General features: G+C 45.7%; 1 protein-coding gene across 1 annotated transcript in view; it reads right to left on the bottom strand.

The window, feature by feature from the left end:
• LOC134936129 (complement C3-like) overlaps positions 1 to 22,286 on the bottom strand; it is an 828,079-nt gene that overhangs the window by 239,114 nt on the left and 566,679 nt on the right. The window contains exon 24 of the mRNA XM_063931046.1: positions 7,992 to 8,195. Coding sequence (XP_063787116.1) covers positions 7,992 to 8,195 — 204 coding nt within the window. The remainder of the gene's footprint in view (positions 1 to 7,991; positions 8,196 to 22,286) is intronic.

Raw genomic sequence — 22,286 nt, 5'->3', positions numbered from 1 at the left:
ACACGGAGTGGCAAGGAACGGCTGAGGCCCTGGCCTATGTTCATGGCTAGTGGTTCAGCTTCACATGAGGATGGAAGCACTCAGCCTCTCGCTAGAAAACTGAAAAGACTCAAGCTGGCAAAAGCACCGCAAAGAACTGTGCATTCTTCGAAATCCCAAATCCACAAGGAGAGTCCAATTGTGTCGGTTGCGATGCCTGACCTTCCCAACACTGGACGTGAAGAGCATGCGCCTTCCACCATTTTCACGCCCCCTGCAAGTGCTGGAAGGAGCACCCGCAGTCCAGTTCCTGATAGTCAGATTGAAGATGTCAGTGTTGAAGTACACCAGGATGAGGAGGCTATGGGTGTTGCTGGCGCTGGGGAGGAAATTGACAAGGAGGATTCTGATGGTGAGGTGGTTTGTTTAAGTCAGGCACCCGGGGAGACACCTGTTGTCCGTGGGAGGAATAGGGCCGTTGACATGCCTGGTGAAAATACCAAAAAAATCAGCTCTTCGGTGTGGAAGTATTTCACCAGAAATGCGGACAACATTTGTCAAGCCGTGTGTTGCCTTTGTCAAGCTGTAATAAGTAGGGGTAAGGACGTTAACCACCTCGGAACATCCTCCCTTATACGTCACCTGCAGCGCATTCATAATAAGTCAGTGACAAGTTCAAAAACTTTGGGCGACAGCGGAAGCAGTCCACTGACCAGTAAATCCCTTCCTCTTGTAACCAAGCTCACGCAAACCACCCCACCAACTCCCTCAGTGTTAATTTCCTCCTTCCCCAGGAATGCCAATAGTCCTGCATGCCATGTCACTGGCAATTCTGACGAGTCCTCTCCTGCCTGGGATTCCTCCGATGCATCCTTGCGTGTAACGCCTACTGCTGCTGGCGCTGCTGTTGTTGCTGCTGGGAGTCGATGGTCATCCCAGAGGGGAAGTCGTAAGCCCACTTTTACTACTTCCACCAAGCAATTGACTGTCCAACAGTCCTTTGCGAGGAAGATGAAATATCACAGCAGTCATCCTGTTGCAAAGCGGATAACTGAGGCCTTGACAACTATGTTGGTGTTAGACGTGCGTCCGGTATCCGCCGTTAGTTCACAGGGAACTAGACAATTTATTGAGGCAGTGTGCCCCCGTTACCAAATACCATCTAGGTTCCACTTCTCTAGGCAGGCGATACCGAGAATGTACACGGACGTCAGAAAAAGACTCACCAGTGTCCTAAAAAATGCAGTTGTACCCAATGTCCACTTAACCACGGACATGTGGACAAGTGGAGCAGGGCAGGGTCAGGACTATATGACTGTGACATCCCACTGGGTAGATGTATGGACTCCCGCCGCAAGAACAGCAGCGGCGGCACCAGTAGCAGCATCTCGCAAACGCCAACTCTTTCCTAGGCAGGCTACGCTTTGTATCACCGGTTTCCAGAATACGCACACAGCTGAAAACCTCTTACGGCAACTGAGGAAGATCATCGCGGAATGGCTTACCCCAATTGGACTCTCCTGTGGATTTGTGGCATCGGACAACGCCAGCAATATTGTGTGTGCATTAAATATGGGCAAATTCCAGCACGTCCCATGTTTTGCACATACCTTGAATTTGGTGGTGCAGAATTTTTTTAAAAACGACAGGAGCGTGCAAGAGATGCTGTCGGTGGCCAGAAGAATTGCGGGACACTTTCGGCGTACAGGCACCACGTACAGAAGACTGGAGCACCACCAAAAACGCCTGAACCTGCCCTGCCATCATCTGAAGCAAGAAGTGGTAACGAGGTGGAATTCAACCCTCTATATGCTTCAGAGGTTGGAGGAGCAGCAAAAGGCCATTCAAGCCTATACAATTGAGCACGATATAGGAGGTGGAATGTACCTGTCTCAAGCGCAGTGGAGAATGAATTCAACGTTGTGCAAGGTTCTGCAAAATTTTGAACTTGCCACACGTGAAGTCAGTTCAGACACTGCCAGCCTGAGTCAGGTCATTCCCCTCATCAGGCTTCTGCAGCAGAAGCTGGAGGCATTGAAGGAGGAGCTAAAAGGGAGCGATTCCGCTAGGCATGTGGGACTTGTGGATGGAGCCCTTAATTCGCTTAACAAGGATTCACGGGTGGTCAATCTGTTGAAATCAGAGCACTACATTTTGGCCACCGTGCTCGATCCTAGATTTAAAAACTTCCTTGGATCTCTCTTTCCGGCAGACACAAGTCTACTGGGGTTCAAAGACCTGCTGGTGACAAAATTGTCAAGTCAAGCGGAACGCGACCTGTCAACATCTCCTCCTTCACATTCTCCCGCAACTGGGGGTGCGAGGAAAAGGCTCAGAATTCCGAGCCCACCCGCTGGCGGTGATGCAGGGCAGTCTGGAGCGAGTGCTGATGCTGACATCTGGTCCGGACTGAAGGACCTGACAACGATTACGGACATGTCGTCTACTGTCACTGCATATGATTCTCTCACCATTGAAAGAATGGTGGAGGATTATATGAGTGACCGCATCCAAGTAGGCACGTCAGACAGTCCGTACTTATACTGGCAGGAAAAAGAGGCAATTTGGAGGCCCTTGCACAAACTGGCTTTATTCTACCTAAGTTGCCCTCCCACAAGTGTGTACTCCGAAAGAGTGTTTAGTGCCGCCGCTCACCTTGTCAGCAATCTGCGTACGAGGTTACTTCCAGAAAATGTGGAGAAGATGATGTTCATTAAAATGAATTATAATCAATTCCTCCGTGGAGACATTGACCAGCAGCAATTGCCTCCACAAAGTACACAGGGAGCTGAGATGGTGGATTCCAGTGGGGACGAATTGATAATCTGTGAGGAGCGGGATGTACACGGTGATATATCGGAGGATGATGATGAGGTGGACATCTTGCCTCTGTAGAGCCAGTTTGTGCAAGGAGAGATTAATTGCTTCTTTTTCGGTGGGGGTCCAAACCAACCCGTCATTTCAGTCACAGTCGTGTGGCAGACCCTGTCACTGAAATGATGGGTTGGTTAAAGTGTGCATGTCCTGTTTATACAACATAAGGGTGGGTGGGAGGGCCCAAGGACAATTCCATCTTGCACCTCTTTTTTCTTTCATTTTTATTTGCGTCATGTGCTGTTTGGGGAGTGTTTTTTGGAAGGGCCATCCTGCGTGACACTGCAGTGCCACTCCTAGATGGGCCAGGTGTTTGTGTCGGCCACTAGGGTCGCTTATCTTACTCACACAGCTACCTCATTGCGCCTCTTTTTTTCTTCTTTGCGCCATGTGCTGTTTGGGGAGTGTTTTTTGGAAGGGCCATCCTGCGTGACACTGCAGTGCCACTCCTAGATGGGCCAGGTGTTTGTGTCGGCCACTAGGGTCGCTTAGCTTACTCACACAGCTACCTCATTGCACCTCTTTTTTTCTTCTTTGCGTCATGTGCTGTTTGGGGAGTGTTTTTTGGAAGGGCCATCCTGCGTGACACTGCAGTGCCACTCCTAGATGGGCCAGGTGTTTGTGTCGGCCACTAGGGTCGCTTAGCTTACTCACACAGCTACCTCATTGCGCCTCTTTTTTTCTTCTTTGCGTCATGTGCTGTTTGGGGAGTGTTTTTTGGAAGGGCCATCCTGCGTGACACTGCAGTGACACTCCTAGATGGGCCAGGTGTTTGTGTCGGCCACTAGGGTCGCTTAGCTTAGTCATCCAGCGACCTCGGTGCAAATTTTAGGACTAAAAATAATATTGTGAGGTGTGAGGTATTCAGAATAGACTGAAAATGAGTGGAAATTATGGTTTTTGAGGTTAATAATACTTTGGGATCAAAATGACCCCCAAATTCTATGATTTAAGCTGTTTTTTAGGGTTTTTTGAAAAAAACACCCGAATCCAAAACACACCCGAATCCGACAAAAAAAATTCGGTGAGGTTTTGCCAAAACGCGGTCGAACCCAAAACACGGCCGCGGAACCGAACCCAAAACCAAAACACAAAACCCGAAAAATTGCAAGTGCACATCCCTAGTCTACATTCACACAATTCATTTATGTTTCATATACAACTTATACACACAGCCTGAAGGTCATTTAATACAATATTATTAATAACTTTGTGTATTAAACAAAGTTTGTGTACATTGAGCCATCAAAAAACAAAGGTTTCACTATCTCAGTCTCACTCAAAAAAGTCCGTATTTCGGAATATTCCGTATTTCGGAATATTTGGATATGGGATACTCAACCTGTATCAAACTTTGAGTTTCTGTTAAACCAGGGGTGGGGAACCTCCGGCCCGCGAGCCGTATACGGCCCGCGAAGCCGTTTGGTCCGGCCCACCAGCTTGTGTCAGTGAAACACGCTGCCGCTCAGTCCGGCGGCAGCGTGTCTCAGCTGTCAGAACAGGGAGACTGAGGAGAGCGCGGCTGTCGAGTGGGAGCGGCGGCGTGTATACTTCAAACCAGCCGCCGGTCTGTGAGCCAATCAGAGCTTGCGGACCGGCAGCCAATCAGGAGCCGCGGCTGCCGGTCCGCGAGCTCTGATTGGCTCTCGAACCAGCAGCTGGTTTGAAGTACTACATGCCGCCGCTCCAGTCCCACCCGACAGCCGCGCTCTCCTCCATCCACGGTACGCAGCACGGAGGGGAGAGGGAAGGGGGGAGGGCGGGCATCTGTATACCCGGCACTGTGGGGGGCATTTGTATACCCGGCACTGTGGGGGGCATTTGTATACCTGGCACTGTGGGGGGCATCTGTATACCTGGCACTGTGAGGGGCATCTGTATAACTGGCACTGTGAGGGGCATCTGTATACCTGGCACTGTGGGGGCATCTGTATACCTGGCACTGTGGGGGCATCTGTATAACTGGCACTGTGAGGGGCATCTGTATACCTGGCACTGTGGGGGCATCTGTATACCTGGCACTGTGGGGGCATCTGTATACCTGGCACTGTGGGGGGCATCTGTATACCTGGCACTGTGGGGGCATCTGTATACCTGGCACTGTGGGGGCATTTGTATAACTGGCACTGTGAGGGCATCTGTATACCTGGCACTGTGGGGGGCATTTGTATACCTGGCACTGTGGGGGCATTTGTATACCTGGCACTGTGGGGGCAATTGTGGATCTGGCACCGCACTATTGGGGGCATATGTGTATCACGTCCCATTTTAACTGGCCACACCCATTTTTTGGGCACGTGCGCGCACACACAGTACCTCTAAGGGGCAGACCTACTGGGGGGCAGGGTAATTTTTTAAGTTGAGAATTTTTGTATGGCCCCTGAAGGATTTTATAAATATCCAAATGGCCCTCGGTAGAAGGGCCATTTGGAAACAGTTGTTGCAGTCATTCCTGGTGCTTTTGCTTACTTTAAACATATTAACCCTCAATTGGAGTTACACAATGGGGGTCATTCCGAGTTGTTCGCTCATTATTATTTTTTCGCTACGGAGCGCTTAGTCACAAACTGCGCATGCGCAATGTTCGCAGTGCGCCTGCGCCAAGTAAATTAGCACAAAAGTTAGGTATTTTACTCATGGCGTAACAAATTTTTTTAATCGTTCTGCTGATCGTAGTGTGATTGACAGGAAGTGGGTGTTTCTGGGCGGAAACTGGACGTTTTCTGGGAGTGTACAGAAAAATGCAGGCGTTTCCGGGGAAAACGTGGGAGTGGCTGGAGAAATGGGGGAGTGTGTTTGTGACGTCAAACCAGGAACGAAACTGACTGAACTGATCCCAATGTAGGAGTAAGTGTCGAGCTACTCAGAAACTGCTAAGAAATTTCTATTCACAATTCTGCTAATCTTTTGTTTGCAATTCTGCTATGTTAAGATACACTCCCAGAGAGTGGCGGCTTAGCGTGTGCAATGCTGCTAAAAGCAGCTATCGAGCGAACAACTCGGAATGAGGGCCAGTGTTCTGGTGGAATTCTGAATCAACTGAAATTTCCTTTTCACATTTGCAAAGTTTCAGCAATATACGGTTCTTTCATTTGCTTTGACATTGTATGTTAGTAGTTAATTTCTACTGCTCTACAATGTGGTATAACATACTGTACAGTAGAAGACTTTTACAAAAACAAAAATGATAGGTGGACTCTGAGTGGAACAAAAATCATATTGGCATTTCCACCTAGAAAACTAAAGGCCACATTTTGCATGAGATACTGTATCTTTCAGTTTGCACAAAATTCTGGAGTCCGTTTAATATTCAGTGGAACAGTTCTGAAGATTTTGCTCATCTCTAACACAGAAATAGGATTCTTACAGACTCATTCTAATTTGTATTCAAAAATTACAGCTGCACCAAATTCAACATACTGTATCTAATCTTGGGTTGGGTGTGAAATCCCAGCATTCAGAATCCCAACAGAATACTGACAGTGGGATCCTGTTGGTCAGAAACCCGACGGATCGCGGCATTTTTTACCCTCCCCTTAATCCTACCACTAGTCCTAATCCATTCTGCATCCTAACCCTAATCTCCCCCCCACCCTTCCCCCACAACCTACTCCTCTCCCTAGTGACTAACCCCAAGGCCAGTACCTACCTGAGGGATCCATCAAGATTCTGGCGCTAAAGAGAGGTTAGGATTAGGGTGTTTGGGGTAGGAATTAGGGTATGGGATAGGGGGAAGAATACTCCCCATAATGCCGCTCAGTCGGATGCCTGTACTGGAACTGATCCACATGTGACCACCATGACAGTAGACAGCAAGGCCAGGACCAGCTACTTTTTGTGGGGTGTGGCCTAATCACAGGAGGCGTGACCATGCCCCCTTATAGAAAAAAAAAGTACTTTTAGCACCACAAAGTGGTACTTAGTTCTGGACAGGGGGCTGCATTAAGCTTGTCAGCCAGGAGCAAATCCAGGAGGGGGGTGCATGAATAGTGTGGTCACTTCTCCCACCCGCACAGGCGACTGCTGCTCAGTGGCAGCATCCTCCCAGGCCACACTGCAGCATGTGCTGGGTTTAGGAGTAGAGCTTCTGCTGCCGTTGCCAGGTAAGAGGGGGGTGGCAGTGAATCCGGATCTATCCATCAGGCCCAGGACTGGGTAATTATTACCCACTTCCCTCCTCTCTGCACTGCAGGTGACTGCCAGGAACCATGATGCACCTCAATGAAGATATTGTTGCTGCCGGGAGCAGGTAAGTGACTGCTGTGCCACTAGGAATGGTTTGTCAACATTCAATCATGTTCACATTTCAACTGATTCCAAATGACGAATATCAACCTTGTATACCTCTCCCATTTTTATAGCATTCATTAGAGCACTTACGAGGAGTAAGTAAGGAGTAATGTATCGAGCGTTAGAAAGAGTTAAAGTGGAGTAGTTGCCCAATGAAACCAATCAGCATGTAACTGTCACTTCAAAGCCTGAGCTAGATAAATGACAGATAGAAGCTGATTGGTTTCATTGGGAAACTTCTACACTTTCTCTCTTAAAAGCTTGATACAGTCTATCTCCATTCCAATTCAAGAAGAGAAAAAAAAGTTTTTTTTTAGAACTTACTAAGGCTGGATACACACTTTACCGACACGTCGGCGGACACAGGTAAGTATACACATTCACTGATTGTTCACTCCACATGTCAGTCAGGACACCCAGCTGGAAGGCCATTTAAATTTGCTTGCAAGTATATGGGTAATCATTTGACCACTTGTACACACAGCCAGATCCACCAATATACAGTATCTGAAAATATATCAGCCATCAGCAGAGCTGCACAAAATGTCTGTGAACAACATCATTCACTGACATACAGTATTTGTGGTACACCGCGATGTAACGGCCGTTTGCGTGAACGGCTGATATATCGCCTAGTGTGTATCCAATTGAAGACACCAGTTTTAACTGGCTCGTGTCAATTTTGCAATACGGTATATCCTTCTGTAATAATCATCATATAGAGAAACAAGGGAACATGGTCAAGGCTTTTACTTTTAAGAGTAGAGGAAATAAGATGCCACCTGTTGTCTCACCTGTACTCCCCAATGAATGGAATAATATGTTTTGGTATATATGGTCTTTCTTACCTCTTTGGATGTACTCGAGGGCCTTCGCTCTGCGATCCACTCCTACTCTGTCCCACTGACCAGTAGCATCCAGGTAATGTGTAGCAATCACTGTAGGAGTCATGCGCATCATGTTCTGCTCCCCGCATCCCCCAGGAGCTGAGATCAGGTGATTCAGATTGATGCCATCAATGGATTTTCCAACCAATTCACTAATTAGAGTCCCTGAGTGATATGGAGAGGATAGTTATGATCACAGACCAGGAACAGATCTTTTTTTTTTTTTTTTACACTAATTGATAACTAATTTAAAAAAGTAAGATCACTGTATGCAATGTATAATGAGCAGGAGTGAACCGGCCCAGAGAAACTTTTTCCTATTACATGTTGGTTTATGCTGCCAGCCAATTATTATTATTATTATGCCTGCATGTTATATGAGCTGATGGGGGAGTAAGTATAATGTACAGAAACAGTGTTACATGGGCTAGTACAATTCTGCAGGCACCATTCATGTTCCGGTATTGCAAAACAACCCTCACATGCGGAAAACCGCTAAAATCATGCAATTTGGGCCTGTTTTTGTTCCTACATTAATAACCTCAATAACATCCATTTTACAGTTAATTTTGAACACATCACAGCTCACAGTTTTGTCTTCACCAAAAGTGGCCAAAAACTGCCTTGCTCAACTAAGCAACAGAGCACAAACACACGGAAGTTTATAGAACAGGTATGAAACATGGACACATACTGTACAGTAGTAGTGGCAGACAGGAGGATGGCAGTTTAATAAACTATTGAACCCCATAGGTAGGTAACAAGAATGTTTTCATTAATCAAGAACTAGCTCAGAGACCTGAAGGACGTACAGAGAAATAGAAGTGGAGTATATAGTGGAAAGCAGGTAAAAGAATGATTGATCAAATTGATTTTTTTTTTTTTAAATGAAGACATAGGCTATATCAACATCTATTTTGCAGTAAATTAGAAAAGAAAAGCCCATAAAAATACAATAATGATCGAATGATTAAAATTAACATGTATGAGGCCTAGATCAAAATCCTGTTCTGCACAAAATAGAAGAGAAATAAAGACCATAACATATAAGAATGATAGATTCATTAAAACTAACACGTGTGAGGCCTAAATTAAGAGCTGTAGCATGTTCTGCATCAAATTAGAAAATAAACTGCCATAAAATACAAAAATTATCAATTGATTAAAATGAACATGTGTTTTACAATATAAAGCCTGTTTGTGGACAGCTTACCAAGTATATGAGAAAACAGTTAAGGTTGCTTCAGACCTTAACTTCACCCCTTGGTATAGTCCCAACTCCATGAACGCCTTCTTTCTCACCAATTATTTCATTAAAGCTTCCCGCTGCATAGGTAATCCTAAGTGAAATGTGGATGGGTAGTTATGCAGGGGAATGGAGTTATATTCTCCATTCCCCTCCCCTCCATCCTACCCCAATTTATTCCTTTGTTTTCTTTGGACTGTACTTGTTACTATGTACCACACTTCTTGGAAGATGCTTAACCTTGTTCATGATGTGGGTATTCTGTTCCAGGCTATTTATCCAGTTATATGCTCCACATCTATGTCTCTTCTATAATTTGTGTCTACACATATTAACTGATGCTTACTGACTATTGAAAGCTCAATAAAAACATATTTGAAAAAATATATATAAATGTGTGAGGCCTAGATCAAGAGCTGTACCTGTTCTGCAGTAAAAAGAAAAAAGGCTATAAAATACAAGAAAGATTGATTGATGAATGAAATTAACATGCTGAAGAGCTGTAGCCAATTATGCAGCAAATTAGAAGAGAAAAGGCCATAAAACTATAAAACAATTATTGATTTATTGATTAATTAATGAAAAGTAACATGTGTGAGGACTATATCAACAACTCTACCTGTTCTGCTGTAAAATAGATGAGTACAAAAGCCATAAATAACAAGAATGATTGATTGAAATTAACACGCTCAAGAGATGTATCCTGTTATGCAGCAAATTAGGAGGGAAAAGGCCATAAAAGAATACAAAATGATTGATTGATTGATTGATTGATTGATTGATTAACGAAAATTAACATGTGTGAGGCCTAGATCAAGAGCTGTATCCTAGAAACAGAAGATAAAAAAAAACATAAAATACAAGAGTGATTGATTGAAATGAACATATGTGAGGCCTAGCTCAAGAGCTGTAGCCTGTTGTGCACCAAAGTAGGACAGGAAAGACCATAAAAGAATACAAAATGATTGATTGATTGATTGATTGATTGATTGACTGATTGATTAAAATCAACATATGTGAGGCTTAGATCAAGAGCTGTAGCATATTCTGCAGCATATTAGAAGAGGAAAAAATAGGATTTTAATTACTTACCGGTAAACCCCTTTTCTTGTAGTCCTTAGAGGATACTGGGGTCCACAAAAGTACCATGGGTTATAGATGGGTTCACTAGGAGCCTTGGGCAATTTAAGAAATAAATAGTGTGCACTGGCTCTTCCCTCTATGCCCCTCCTACCAGACTCAGTCCAGAAACTGTGCTTGAGGAGACGGATATAGCCTAAGGAAGGATGTAACAGAACAGTGGTGAGATTCGAACCAGCACACACAAACAAGAGGAAAGCCATGCTAACCAAACTTGAACAGGAACAGCAACAGCTGAACCAATAACATTACATAACAAAGTAACAGTGCAGGAAAAACAAAGCATTGGGCGGGCACCCAGTATGCTCTATGGACTACGAGAAAAGGATTTACCAGTAGGTAATTAAAATTCTATTTTCTTTTATGTCCTAGAGGATACTGGGGTTCACATTAGTACCAGGGGGATATACCAAAGCTGGTACTCACCGTGTGGGGGAGTGCTGAGGTTCCTGCAGAACAGATTGACCAAACTGAAGGTCCTCAGAGGCCAAAGTGTCGAACTTGTAGAACTTAGCAAACGTGTTCGAACCTGACCAAGTAGCTGCTCGGCAGAGCTGTAAAGCTGAGACACCCCAGGCAGCCATCCAGGAAGAACCCACCGACCTAGTAGAGTGGGCCTGTTCTTTAGAAACCGGCAATCCTGCTGATGAATAAGCATGCTAGATAGTAAGCCAGATCCAGCAAGCAATAGACTGCTTTGAAGCAGGACACACAATTTTCTTGGGATCATAGAGAACAAAAAGCAAGTCAGGTTTCCTGTGACGAGCTGTCTGCTTCACATAGATCTTCAAAGAACTGCAACACCATGTTAAGATCTCAAGGTGCCGTGGGAGGCACAAAGGGCAGTTGGATGGGCAGAACCCAACCTCAGGGAGGGAAGCCAATTGTTTCTGGAAGAAAATGGATAAGGCCAAAATCTGGACCTTCGAAGAGCCCAAACGTAGGCCCACATCCACACCTGACTGTGGAAAAAGGAGAAAACATCCCAGTTGAAATTTCACTGCAGGAAATTTCCTGTTTTCATACCACAAGATATATTTTTTCCAAATACGGTGGTAATGTTTAGACATTACCCCTTTCCTGGCTTGGATCAGGGTTGGTATAACCTTGTCCGGAATGCCATTCTGGGCTAAAATTTGATGCTCAACTTCTATGCCGTCAAACGTAGCCGTGGTAAGTCTTGATAGATGAACAGCCCCTGTTGTAGAAGATCCTTTTGAAGAGGTAGAGATCACGGGTCCTCTAGGAGCATCTCCAGTAGATCCGCGTACCAGGCCCATCTTGGCCAATCCAGAGCAATGACAATTGCTTGAACCTTTTCCCTTTTTTATTCTTTTAAGAATTCTTGGGATCAGTGGAAGAGGTGGAAACAAGTAAACCCTCTGGTAGACCCAAGGAGTCACCAGAGCGTCCACCACCACTGCTTGCAGGTCCCTCGACCTGGAACAATACCGCTTTAGCTTCTTGTTGAGACGAGAGGCCATCATGTCTATTTGTGGAATTCCCCACCGCCATGTTAAGGACTTGAACACCTGCGGGTGAAGGCCCCACTCTCCTGGGTGGAGGTTGTGTCTTCTGAGCAAGTCCACTTCCCAGCTGTCTACTCCCAGAATGAAGATTGCAGACAGCACCACTACATGTCTTTCTGCCCAGAGGAGAATTTTTGTTACCTCTGATATTGCTGCTCTGCTCTTCGTTCCACCCTGTCGGTTTATGTACGTTACTGCCATCACATTGTCCGACTGAACCTGAATGGCTTGATCATGAAGAAGATGTGATGCCTATAGAAGGTTGTTATATATGGCCCTTAGTACTGGAATGTTGATTGGAAGAATGGCTTCCGAATCCTGACTTGATCATTTTCCTTGGAACTGTTCCCCCTGGGTGACCGCTCCCCAACCTCTGAGTCTTGCGTCTGTGGTTAGCAGAATCCTTTGAATCCCGAACCTTCGACCCTCAGTCAGGTGAGAAGTCTTAAGCCACCACAGAAGAGAAATCCTGGCTTTTGGCGACAGAGGGGTGCATGTGAAGATGCGATCCGGACCCTTTGTCCAGCAGATCCAGCTGGAAGGGCCTTGCATGAAACCTTCCATACTGCAGAGCCTCGTAAGAGGCGACCATCTTCCCCAGAAGGCGAATGCATAGATGCACCGATATCCGGGCTGGTTTTAGAACATCCCGCACCATCGACTGGATTATCAATGCCTTTTCCAATGGAAGGAATACCTTCTGTTCCTCCGTATCCAGTACCATCCCCAGGAACCGAAGCCGCCATGTTGGTTCCAGGTGAGATTTTGGAAGGTTCAGAATACATCCGTGATCCTGAAGTAATCATGTTGAGAGGGCAATGCTGTCCAATAGCCTCTCCCTGCGAGCTGACACTGTCATGGCAGTGGTGCGTGCATTGAGCAAACCAATTTCATTTAAGGCCTCCACCATAAAATTAGCAGAATCTTGGATAAGCTGCAGGAGTAAAACTATCTCCCTCCTGGGTAAGGTATCCAAATTGTCAATTAGGTTACCTGACCATTTTGCGATGGCTCTAGTGATCCATGCACAAGCAATAGTGGGCCTCTGGGCCACCCCCGCCGACATGTAGAGCGATTTGAGTGTTCTCAATTTTGCGGTCAGCTGTGTCCTTTGAGGATGCAGCCTCAGGCACAGGTAAGACAATCTTATGTGACAATCTAAATACTGGTGCGTCGACAATCGGCAGGTTTTCCCATTTCTTTCTATCTTCCAGGAGAAAGGGAAAAGATGTAATCAATCTTTTAGGGATCTGAATTTTTTTGTCAGGGTTAGGCCAGGTTTCTTCAAACATTCAATTCCTTTGATGCAGAAAAAGTAGCCGAGGATTTTTTTTTTAAATTAAAAAATGATTCTTCCTCCACCTCTGCCGTCTTGTCAGGAATGTGCAGGACATTTCTGATAGCCTCTATCAGGGCCTGTATGCCCTGTGAGAAGACAGCATTCCCGTGCTCACACCCACCTCACCCTCCTCTGGATCTGATGTATCGTCATCAGTGTCATCCTGCATGAGCTAGCCCAGAGAATGCTTTTGTAGGCAAATGACGGGGGTTTAAGACACTGGTATGGGAACTAAATCTCTATTCATCAAGTCATCCATAGACTGTCTTAAAATTTGCATCTTTTTCTCATTATTGGATAATTCAGTTGAAATATTCAATATCATCCCTTTAATGGAAGCTAACCATGGGGGTTCTGCCCCACTAGCCTAAGACTGAATGAGCACTATCCTGGGTACAGGGTAGTGAGTCTCCAGGGGAAGAAAGGCACTCAGCCACGCAGGAAACACAGTCCCAGGACATGGTAATGTGAAGGGACATACACACACCCACACACAGAATGTGAAAACACAGTTTTAACCCACACAGAGCCCTCAGGGAGACACAGAAATCGGAGCCAGCCACACACAGCGCCACTGTAGCCAAGAAAATATTAGCTGGGTCACCACACTAAGTTCCTTAATAGGGCTTAGTATTTTACACTACTCCCCAGCCCCCTTCTAAGACCCCTGGTACCGCTGAGGAGACTTGGAGCCTTTGTGGAGAAGATGTGCTTCCCTGCAATTCCTGTTCGTGCAAGCTGCAGAGGGAAAATGGTGCAGGTGAGCTGCTGGATCCGCTCTTAGTGAAGCCCCGCCCCCTTAATGGCGCTCGGCTTCCCGCTTTTTTTATACTGGCCTGAGGTATTTTTCTGTCTAACAGAGGGTTAAGACCCCTGTTAGATATGGGTGCCAGTGTGGGTGGTCATTGGTGGCTCAGCGCGCCACTCACAGTGGGACACACGCAACTGCATGTCCTCCTGAGCCCCCTGGAGCGCAGCCTGCACTCAGCGCTGCGCTCCTACCCTTGTGCAGCCATTCCTGCCAGGGACCCACTAACCGGGACGCCGGCGCTGTACTCACCACTCTTCTCTCTTCTGGCTCTGTTAGGGGTGGCGGCGTGTTGCCGGAGGGTACGCTGCGCTGTGGTTTGCGAATAACCCCCTCAGGAGCTCAGTGTCCTGTCAGCTGAGAAATGGGACCATTAACTCTTCAGGAAGTTGGACCGTTCTCCCCCCTAAGTTCCACGAAGCAGGCAGTCTGGTGTCAATCAGCCCTGCCTGAAAACAACAAATAAAAAATAAATGCAGAAAACTCTTCAGGAGCTTCCCTAAGCGTGACCGGCTCCTCCGGGCACATTTTCTAAACAGTCTGGTAGGAGGGGCATAGAGGGAGGAGCCAGTGCACACTATTGATTTCTTAAAGTGCCCAAGGCTCCTAGTGGACCCGTCTATACCCCATGGTACTAATGTGAACCCCAGTATCCTCTAGGACGTAAGAGAAAAGTCGTAAACCGAAGAATGATTGATTCATTAAAATTAACATGTGTTGGACTAAGATTTAGAGCTGTAGCCTATTTTGCAGAGAACAAAAAGGCAATAATAAAAGAATGATCAAATGATTGATTGATTGATTGATTGATTGATTAATTAAAATTAACAGGTGTGAGGCACCACATAATTCCTTGTTAAAATGGATTGCAAATTAGTACAGATTTTAGAGCAATAACCAAACCAATAAAAATGACTCTCTCTGCAAAACAGACCATCACCAATGCCCCCAAACAGCCCATAATTAAAAAGAAAAAACAAAAGGAATTGTCCTTTGGTACCTCCCACCCACCCTTATGTTGTATATTAAAAAGGACATGCACAGTTTAACAAACGAAGCGCTTTATTGTAAAATATTACAATTGGCCAACGGTTAATTTTTTATTTGCAAGCGTCTCTGGTCAGAAGTCGATCTAGGGTATCCACTGCTCCTTGCTTCATGTTGTAGTCCACAATTATGTTTGGCATCCTGTCTGGCCTATCACACTAACTACTTTGTTATTATGTAAGGAGCTTTAAAGAATTACATTTATGGCTCAGCATGAAATATCATAAGATGTCATCTCCAAAAACTGTGGCATCTCAATGCCTACACAATAATTCCTAAGGTGTATTTCAAAGTGAAGAAGATATCAGATAACTTAGCTGTCGTCCGTCGACCTCGGTCACTAAATGACCGTTCAGGACAATTACATCATGTCACTGTAACTCCGCCATACTGTAGAGCCATCTGTGTGTGAACATCACAAAACCTCAGCAAGATATACACATCTAAATGAACACCAACTTACAGCTGCACCGGCTGTCTGTCCCGCTTCCCCCGGCGTGCGTTCCACCCATCTGCGCACGCGTCACCATGCCTGTGAATGCACTCCCGAACAGTGTGATACCTCTGCGTTCCACTGCGCTCTATACTTAATGGATGTGCGCCTTAAGCTCCGCTACGTCACTTCTGGTGACGAGCGCTGGGCGCACCCCACCAGTAAGTTACTCAGGCTATCTCCATGGTTACAAGGCACCATGAGTGTCAGGCTCCTGCCCGCACATCACTGCCCTGAATACCATAATTAAAGATTCCCATGCGGACTATCCATATATTATAAAAGCAAATTGTTTAACCATAATAGTGATACACGCTGAGGAGCTGATCCAGGATATTGTGCACCGCCATCCAATAAAGCACAGACGTGGGAAAATATCAGCAACGGGTTTGCCAAGGGCCATCTTAGCCTATAACAGCTGCAGTTGTATTATCTACTAATAACCTCACATATAAAATTGTAAATCCACCCTAGGGTGAAAGGCAGCGATGCTCACACACAAATGATTCCACTCAAGTCGCTCACCACAGAATGCCCGATATGATATTGACAAAAATAAAAAAATAAAAAATTAGACCTTAATAACTTACACCTATATCACTTAAATACTCTAAAGACCAATTGTGGCCATACCCGGAAATCCTCATGGCCCACACATATACATAAAAACACCACAACACAAACATATAACACACATATCATGGTCAGTGAAAAACCCTGTAATCTTTTAAAGAAAACACTTCATATTGATACTTTCATTTAAGCCCCTAGGGGCCTTAGTATCCAGTCTAAAAATCCATCTGGACTCATTTTGAAGAAGTTTCCTACCACGGTCACCACCCCTCGGCAATTTAGGAACATGGTCTATGATCATGCATTTGAGGGATGCCAGTTGGTGTCCATTGGTCAAAAAATGCAGAGCCACCGGCTTGTCACTCTGTTTATTAGTGATCGCTTGCCTAATCGAGAGTCAGTGATTTGCCATTCTTTCTCTAAATGTGGTAATGGTCTTCCCCACGTAATAGAGTCCGCAAGGACATATCAAGACATAAATCACGTGGTCCGTAGTACAAGTGACATGATGTTTAATAGGGATTTTCCTACCAGTGTGAGGATGGGAAAACACCTTACCAGTGAGCATACTATTACAGGTAGTACACCCCATGCAGCGAAAGCAGCCATGTTTATTGGACCGTAGCCACATATCTTTAGTTTTAATACTGAAGTTCTTCATTGGCTGCATTAGTAGCTGCTTCAAATTTGGTCCACGTGCATACGACACCAATGGTTTCTTAATTATGCTCTTAAATGTCGTGTCCGTGGCAATTATTGGCCAGTGTTTCTTAACTGAGTTTGCAAATACAGGAACATTGACATCGTAGTGAGTTGTAATGACCATCCTATCCGATGCCTGTGATTGAGGCTTAGTTCTCCCACCAGAAAAGATATGTCTTGCCCTCTTTAATGCTTTTTTCACCAAATTGGTACCATAGCCTCTTTGCTCAAATCTGGTCGCCATCTCAGAAAGTTGTTGCTCTCTCAAATCATCTTGTGAATTATTTCGTATTACACGGAGAAATTGTGAGATAGGGAGTCCATTTTTGAGGGCCTTGGGGTGGTGACTAGTGGAATACAGAAATGTGTTTCTGTCAGTTTTCTTTTTCGGAATAAAGTAGTACCTAAAGAATTCTCTTTCCTAAAGATACAAACATCCAGGAATTCTATTTGGTCGGTCTGAATATTGTGCGTAAAGCGGATAGGGCTATCAAGCCCATTCAATTCTGCTACCATCTGCAGGAAGCAATCACGAGTATTGCCCAACAAAATCAAAACATAATCGATGAACCTATAGTAGTGCAGAATGCTGGGACCATATTTGGGATAAATATTAACACTTTCATATTGCATCATGAAGATGTTGGTGTACACCAGCGCCAAGTTCGATCCCATCGCGGTCCCAGCATTCTGCACATAATAGGCCTCTGCATATCGAAAATGATTCTGAGTCAGAATGACTTCGATCATCTCACAAACATAGTCAATTGGTGGTCCCACAAAATCAAAATTGGACAACGCCGATCTTACTGCTGAGATGCCGCTATCATGGGGAATCATAATTTCTAAAGAAGAAACGTCCATTGTTGTGAACAAGAAATCTGTAGGCAACGAATCAATAGAGGTGAGTTTATTTAAGAAGCCACCAGTGTCAGGTATATAGCTCCTGCTGCACACTACCAACGGCTGCAACAGGAAATCTACATATCTGGCTAAAGGTTGCAAAACAGATTTTTCTGCTGACACTATTGGACGACCAGGAGGTCTGTCAAGGGACTTGTGGATCTTTGGTATACAATATAATATTGGACATACAGGATGGTCCACTGTCAAGATTTTTACCAAACGCTCATCCAACCAGTCCCCCGACAGACCCCGGTCCAACAGTCGGTTGGTTACCTTGACCTTAATCTCGTACATCAGATTATACATTTTCTTAGTATACGTGGCCATATCACTCAATAGACATTTTATATCATTATCGTAATTTTGATAGTCTAATATCACAACTCCACCACCTTTGTCCGCCATGCGGATAACAATCTCACTATTATTCTGAAGTGATTTAATTGCCTCTCTCTGTTCAGGATTGATATTTTGATAGCATCCAGATTTTCTAGAAGACCTTTTAAGATCCTCCTCCACCATCCTCAAGAAAGTTATAATACTGGAATTGGTGGACGGGGGATCAAAATCACTAGATTTTTTACTAGTGAATGTATTAATATCAACTTAAGTATCCCCTGTATCCTTAAAGAATTCACGCAACCATAACTTACGACCCATTTTGTACATGTCAAGTTGTGCATTAAACTCCTCTCGTGTATAAGTGGGTACAAAGGAGAGTCCAAGGGACAATACAGAGTACTCAGACGGTGTTAACGGATGTTTGGATAAACGTAAAATATTTTCAACTATCACTTCCTTCTTCTTCCCCTTCTTCCCCTGGCACCTCCGCGTGCGACCCTTCTTTCTGAACTGCCACCTATCCCTTTGGGATCCAACTGGGCCCCTAAAAAATTCTGACCACTAGGGGGCAGTGTATCATTGTTTTCTGCTTCAGATGAAAAATATGAAAATCCACAGAATAGGGTACCCTATGTCAATTGTCAAAATGTCTTTGTCTAGGAAACCTTGTCACTTCACCCGTCAACCACATATATAATGTGTGATTCCTGTAGTCATTCTGCACAGTCTCTAACTTGTTTTTCCTGAAAGTTATAAGATCCTTTTTATATCGATCAATTTGTGTAGTTAATTTTTCAAGCCATTTTTCAGTCTTATCCTCAATTAATTTAGGCTGCAATTGTACCCTAAAGTCCTCCAGGTCAGTTCTTGTCTGTTGTAACTCAGTTCCCACCTCCTCAACCACTAATAGAATTAGGTCGAGGGAACATTTATTTAGGACACTGCACCATTTACTGCAAAAGCTGGGGTTAGTGCTTCCTATTGTAGGGATGTTGTGAATCCTAAAACCCCTTGGAATTTTTTTCTGACAATAATAATCAGACAAGAACGGACCATGGAGGACTAGGTCAACTCCACGTTTGCTTAACTTCAGCAATTTGTAATATAAGTGAACTGCATTATCAGCCGGTAATTGATTGAATTCCTCTTACGTCATCCACCCTTTTATGTAAGGAGACACTGTCGGTTAATACCTTTTACCTAACCATCCACTCTGGTGTCGGCCCCACAGGGGGGCGACATCACATTTATCGGCATCTGCTCCGTCACCATATAAGTCTCCTCATCAAACATGTCGACACAGCCGTACCGACACACCGCACACACACAGGGAATGCTCTGACTGAGGACAGGACCCCACAAAGCCCTTTGGGGAGACAGAGAGAGAGAGTATGCCAGCACACACCAGAGCGCTATATAATGTGGGGATTAACACTATAACTGAGTGAATCTTCCCCAATAGCTGCTTGTATATATAATATTGCGCCTAAATTTAGTGCCCCCCCTCTCTTTTTAACCCTTTGAGCCTGAAAACTACAGGGGAGAGCCTGGGGAGCTTTCTTCCAGCTGCACTGTGAAGAGAAAATGGCGCCAGTGTGTCTGAGGGAGATAGCTCCACCCCTTTTTCGCGGACTTTTCTCCCGCTTTTTTATGGATTCTGGCAGGGGTATTTATCACATATATAGCCTCTGGGGCTATATATTGTGATTGTTTTGCCAGCCAAGGTGTTTTTATTGCTTCTCAGGGCGCCCCCCCCAGCGCCCTGCCCTTTCAGTGACCGGAGTGTGAAGTGTGTATGAGGAGCAATGGCGCACAGCTGCAGTGCTGTGCGCTACCTTGGTGAAGACAGAAGTCTTCATGCCGCCGATTTTCCGGACCTCTTCTTGCTTCTGGCTCTGTAAGGGGGACGGCGGCGCGGCTCCGGGACCGAACATCAAGGCTGGGCCTGCGGTCGATCCCTCTGGAGCTAATGGTGTCCAGTAGCCTAAGAAGCCCAAGCTGGCTGCAAGCAGGCAGGTTCGCTTCTTCTCCCCTTAGTCCCTCGCTGCAGTGAGCCTGTTGCCAGCAGGTCTCACTGAAAATAAAAAACCTAAATCTATACTTTCTTTCTAAAGGCTCAGGAGAGCCCCTAGTGTGCATCCAACCTCGGCCGGGCACAAAATCTAACTGAGGCTTGGAGGAGGGTCATAGTGGGAGGAGCCAGTGCACACCAGGTAGTCATACATCTTTCTAGAGTGCCCAGCCTCCTTCGGAGCCCGCTATTCCCCATGGTCCTTTCGGAGTTCCCAGCATCCACTAGGACGTCAGAGAAAACACCTTATCTGCATCTTCATCTGTGAGGCTCACCTGTGCATTTTCTGTTACATTCAGCAGATGTTCACCCAATAACCTCGCTCCTTGTGACATAATTAAGATCTATGTCATATACAACCATAAACAGTGTATTATTTAGTTTAGGCACTTTCGTCCTGATAATGCCAATACAGATAGCCCTTAAGCAGACTACAGACCGAATTGTTGTTCATTCATATGAATGCCCAATTATGGGTGAGATTAAAAAGAACGTGTTTTCTAACATGGATTGATTGCCCTTTTCTATGGATCTTTTGTGTTTATCTGGACTGTAATGGAACAGAACTTAAGGAGCACCATACACTTGATTATTTGAGTGTGCAAATATCTACAGAAATTTTCTATATCTATCTATCTCTCTATATATATATATATATAGATAGATAGAACACTAGATGATTCATCGCGTCCTACGGGCACTGTTCACACCGTTGTAAGGGGCTACGCCCCCTTAACCCTTGCACGCCCTATTTGTATTATATGGAGTATTACCTCCAATCATAATTATGTGAGTGGTTAAATATTGAACGGACAAAGGGCGTGCAATGATTAAGGGGTCATAGCCCCTTGCAATGGCGTTAACAGCGAAGGGCCTAATTAATCACCTAGAAGGTGCGGTGGTTGGGGAAGTGGTGGGTGCAGGGAAGACGCAGATGGGGGAGGGGGTCCAGGGGTTCTGCGGGTGGGGGAGGGGCTGGTGTGGTGGTGCCATGGGTGGGCGAGGGGCTGGTGTGCTGCCACGGGTGGGGGAGGGGCGGGTGCATGAGAGCCATGGGTGGGGGTCTGGAGCCACTGCGGGTGCTGAGATGGGGGAGGGGTGGGTGCAGGGGTGCTGCGGGTGGGGGAGGGGGTCTGCAGCCACTGCGGGTGGTGGATGGGTGTGTGTGGTGGTGTCGCAGATGGGGCCCAGAGGTACTGCGAGTGGGGGAGGGGCAGGTAATGCTTCTCCTGCTTTTCCTCCTGGAAGCAGCCAGTCACTATTGTTAGCACTGGTGTCCCAACGTGCCATATTACAGGGAAGAAGATGCACTCAATAAACTACAGCTCCCAGCAGGCCTTAGCGCCGGAATGCTTTGGCGCAAAGGGCTGTTGGGAGGTGTAGTTTATTTAGTGCATCTACTTCCCTGTAATGTGGCATGTTGGGACACCGGCGCTAACAATAGTGACTGGCTGGCAGAACTGACTGACTCGCTGAATCAATGTAAAAGGTGCGAGTGCTGTGCAGTGTCAGTGACACTGCACAGCCACTGCACTGTCACCTTTTACATTGATTCGGCGTCCAGACATTACCCTCCACGATATCACCCACTCTATCCATTACATTAGCCATCTCGGGGCTTCCATGCCGGCAGCCCAGGTGCTGTGTTGCGGAGTCAGGGCCTCTGGGGATCTGGGCGCGGCTGTGGTAGGGAGGCACTTCTGTGACATCACGCGCAGAGGGGGCTTCGGGGCTCAGAGAGTATGCGGCGCAGGAAGGGCTATGAAAGCCCTCATCTATGCCAGTGGCCGCAGCAACTTTTGTTCCACCTGCGCTGCGGCTAGGGAGCGGTGATTGTTGATGCCAGAGGAGGCAGGCAGACTGGCAGCAGGACATAGGACGCTGCAGTAAAAGGTTTTTTTCCACATATCTACAGCGCAGAGACTTGCTGCAGATGCAGTGGCATACCCTCCAGCTGTACCTTTTTGGCAGGTACAGTAGCTTTTTTTTATGGTCTGTACCGATTTTTGGCTCTCCAAACTTTCATTGAAAGTATAGGAAAAGGGGCGTGGCCACCCTTT

Source organism: Pseudophryne corroboree, chromosome 6 (genome assembly GCF_028390025.1).
Source record: "Pseudophryne corroboree isolate aPseCor3 chromosome 6, aPseCor3.hap2, whole genome shotgun sequence".
NCBI classification, from domain to species: Eukaryota; Metazoa; Chordata; class Amphibia; order Anura; family Myobatrachidae; genus Pseudophryne; species Pseudophryne corroboree.
This window is presented reverse-complemented; position numbering and strand designations above follow the sequence as displayed.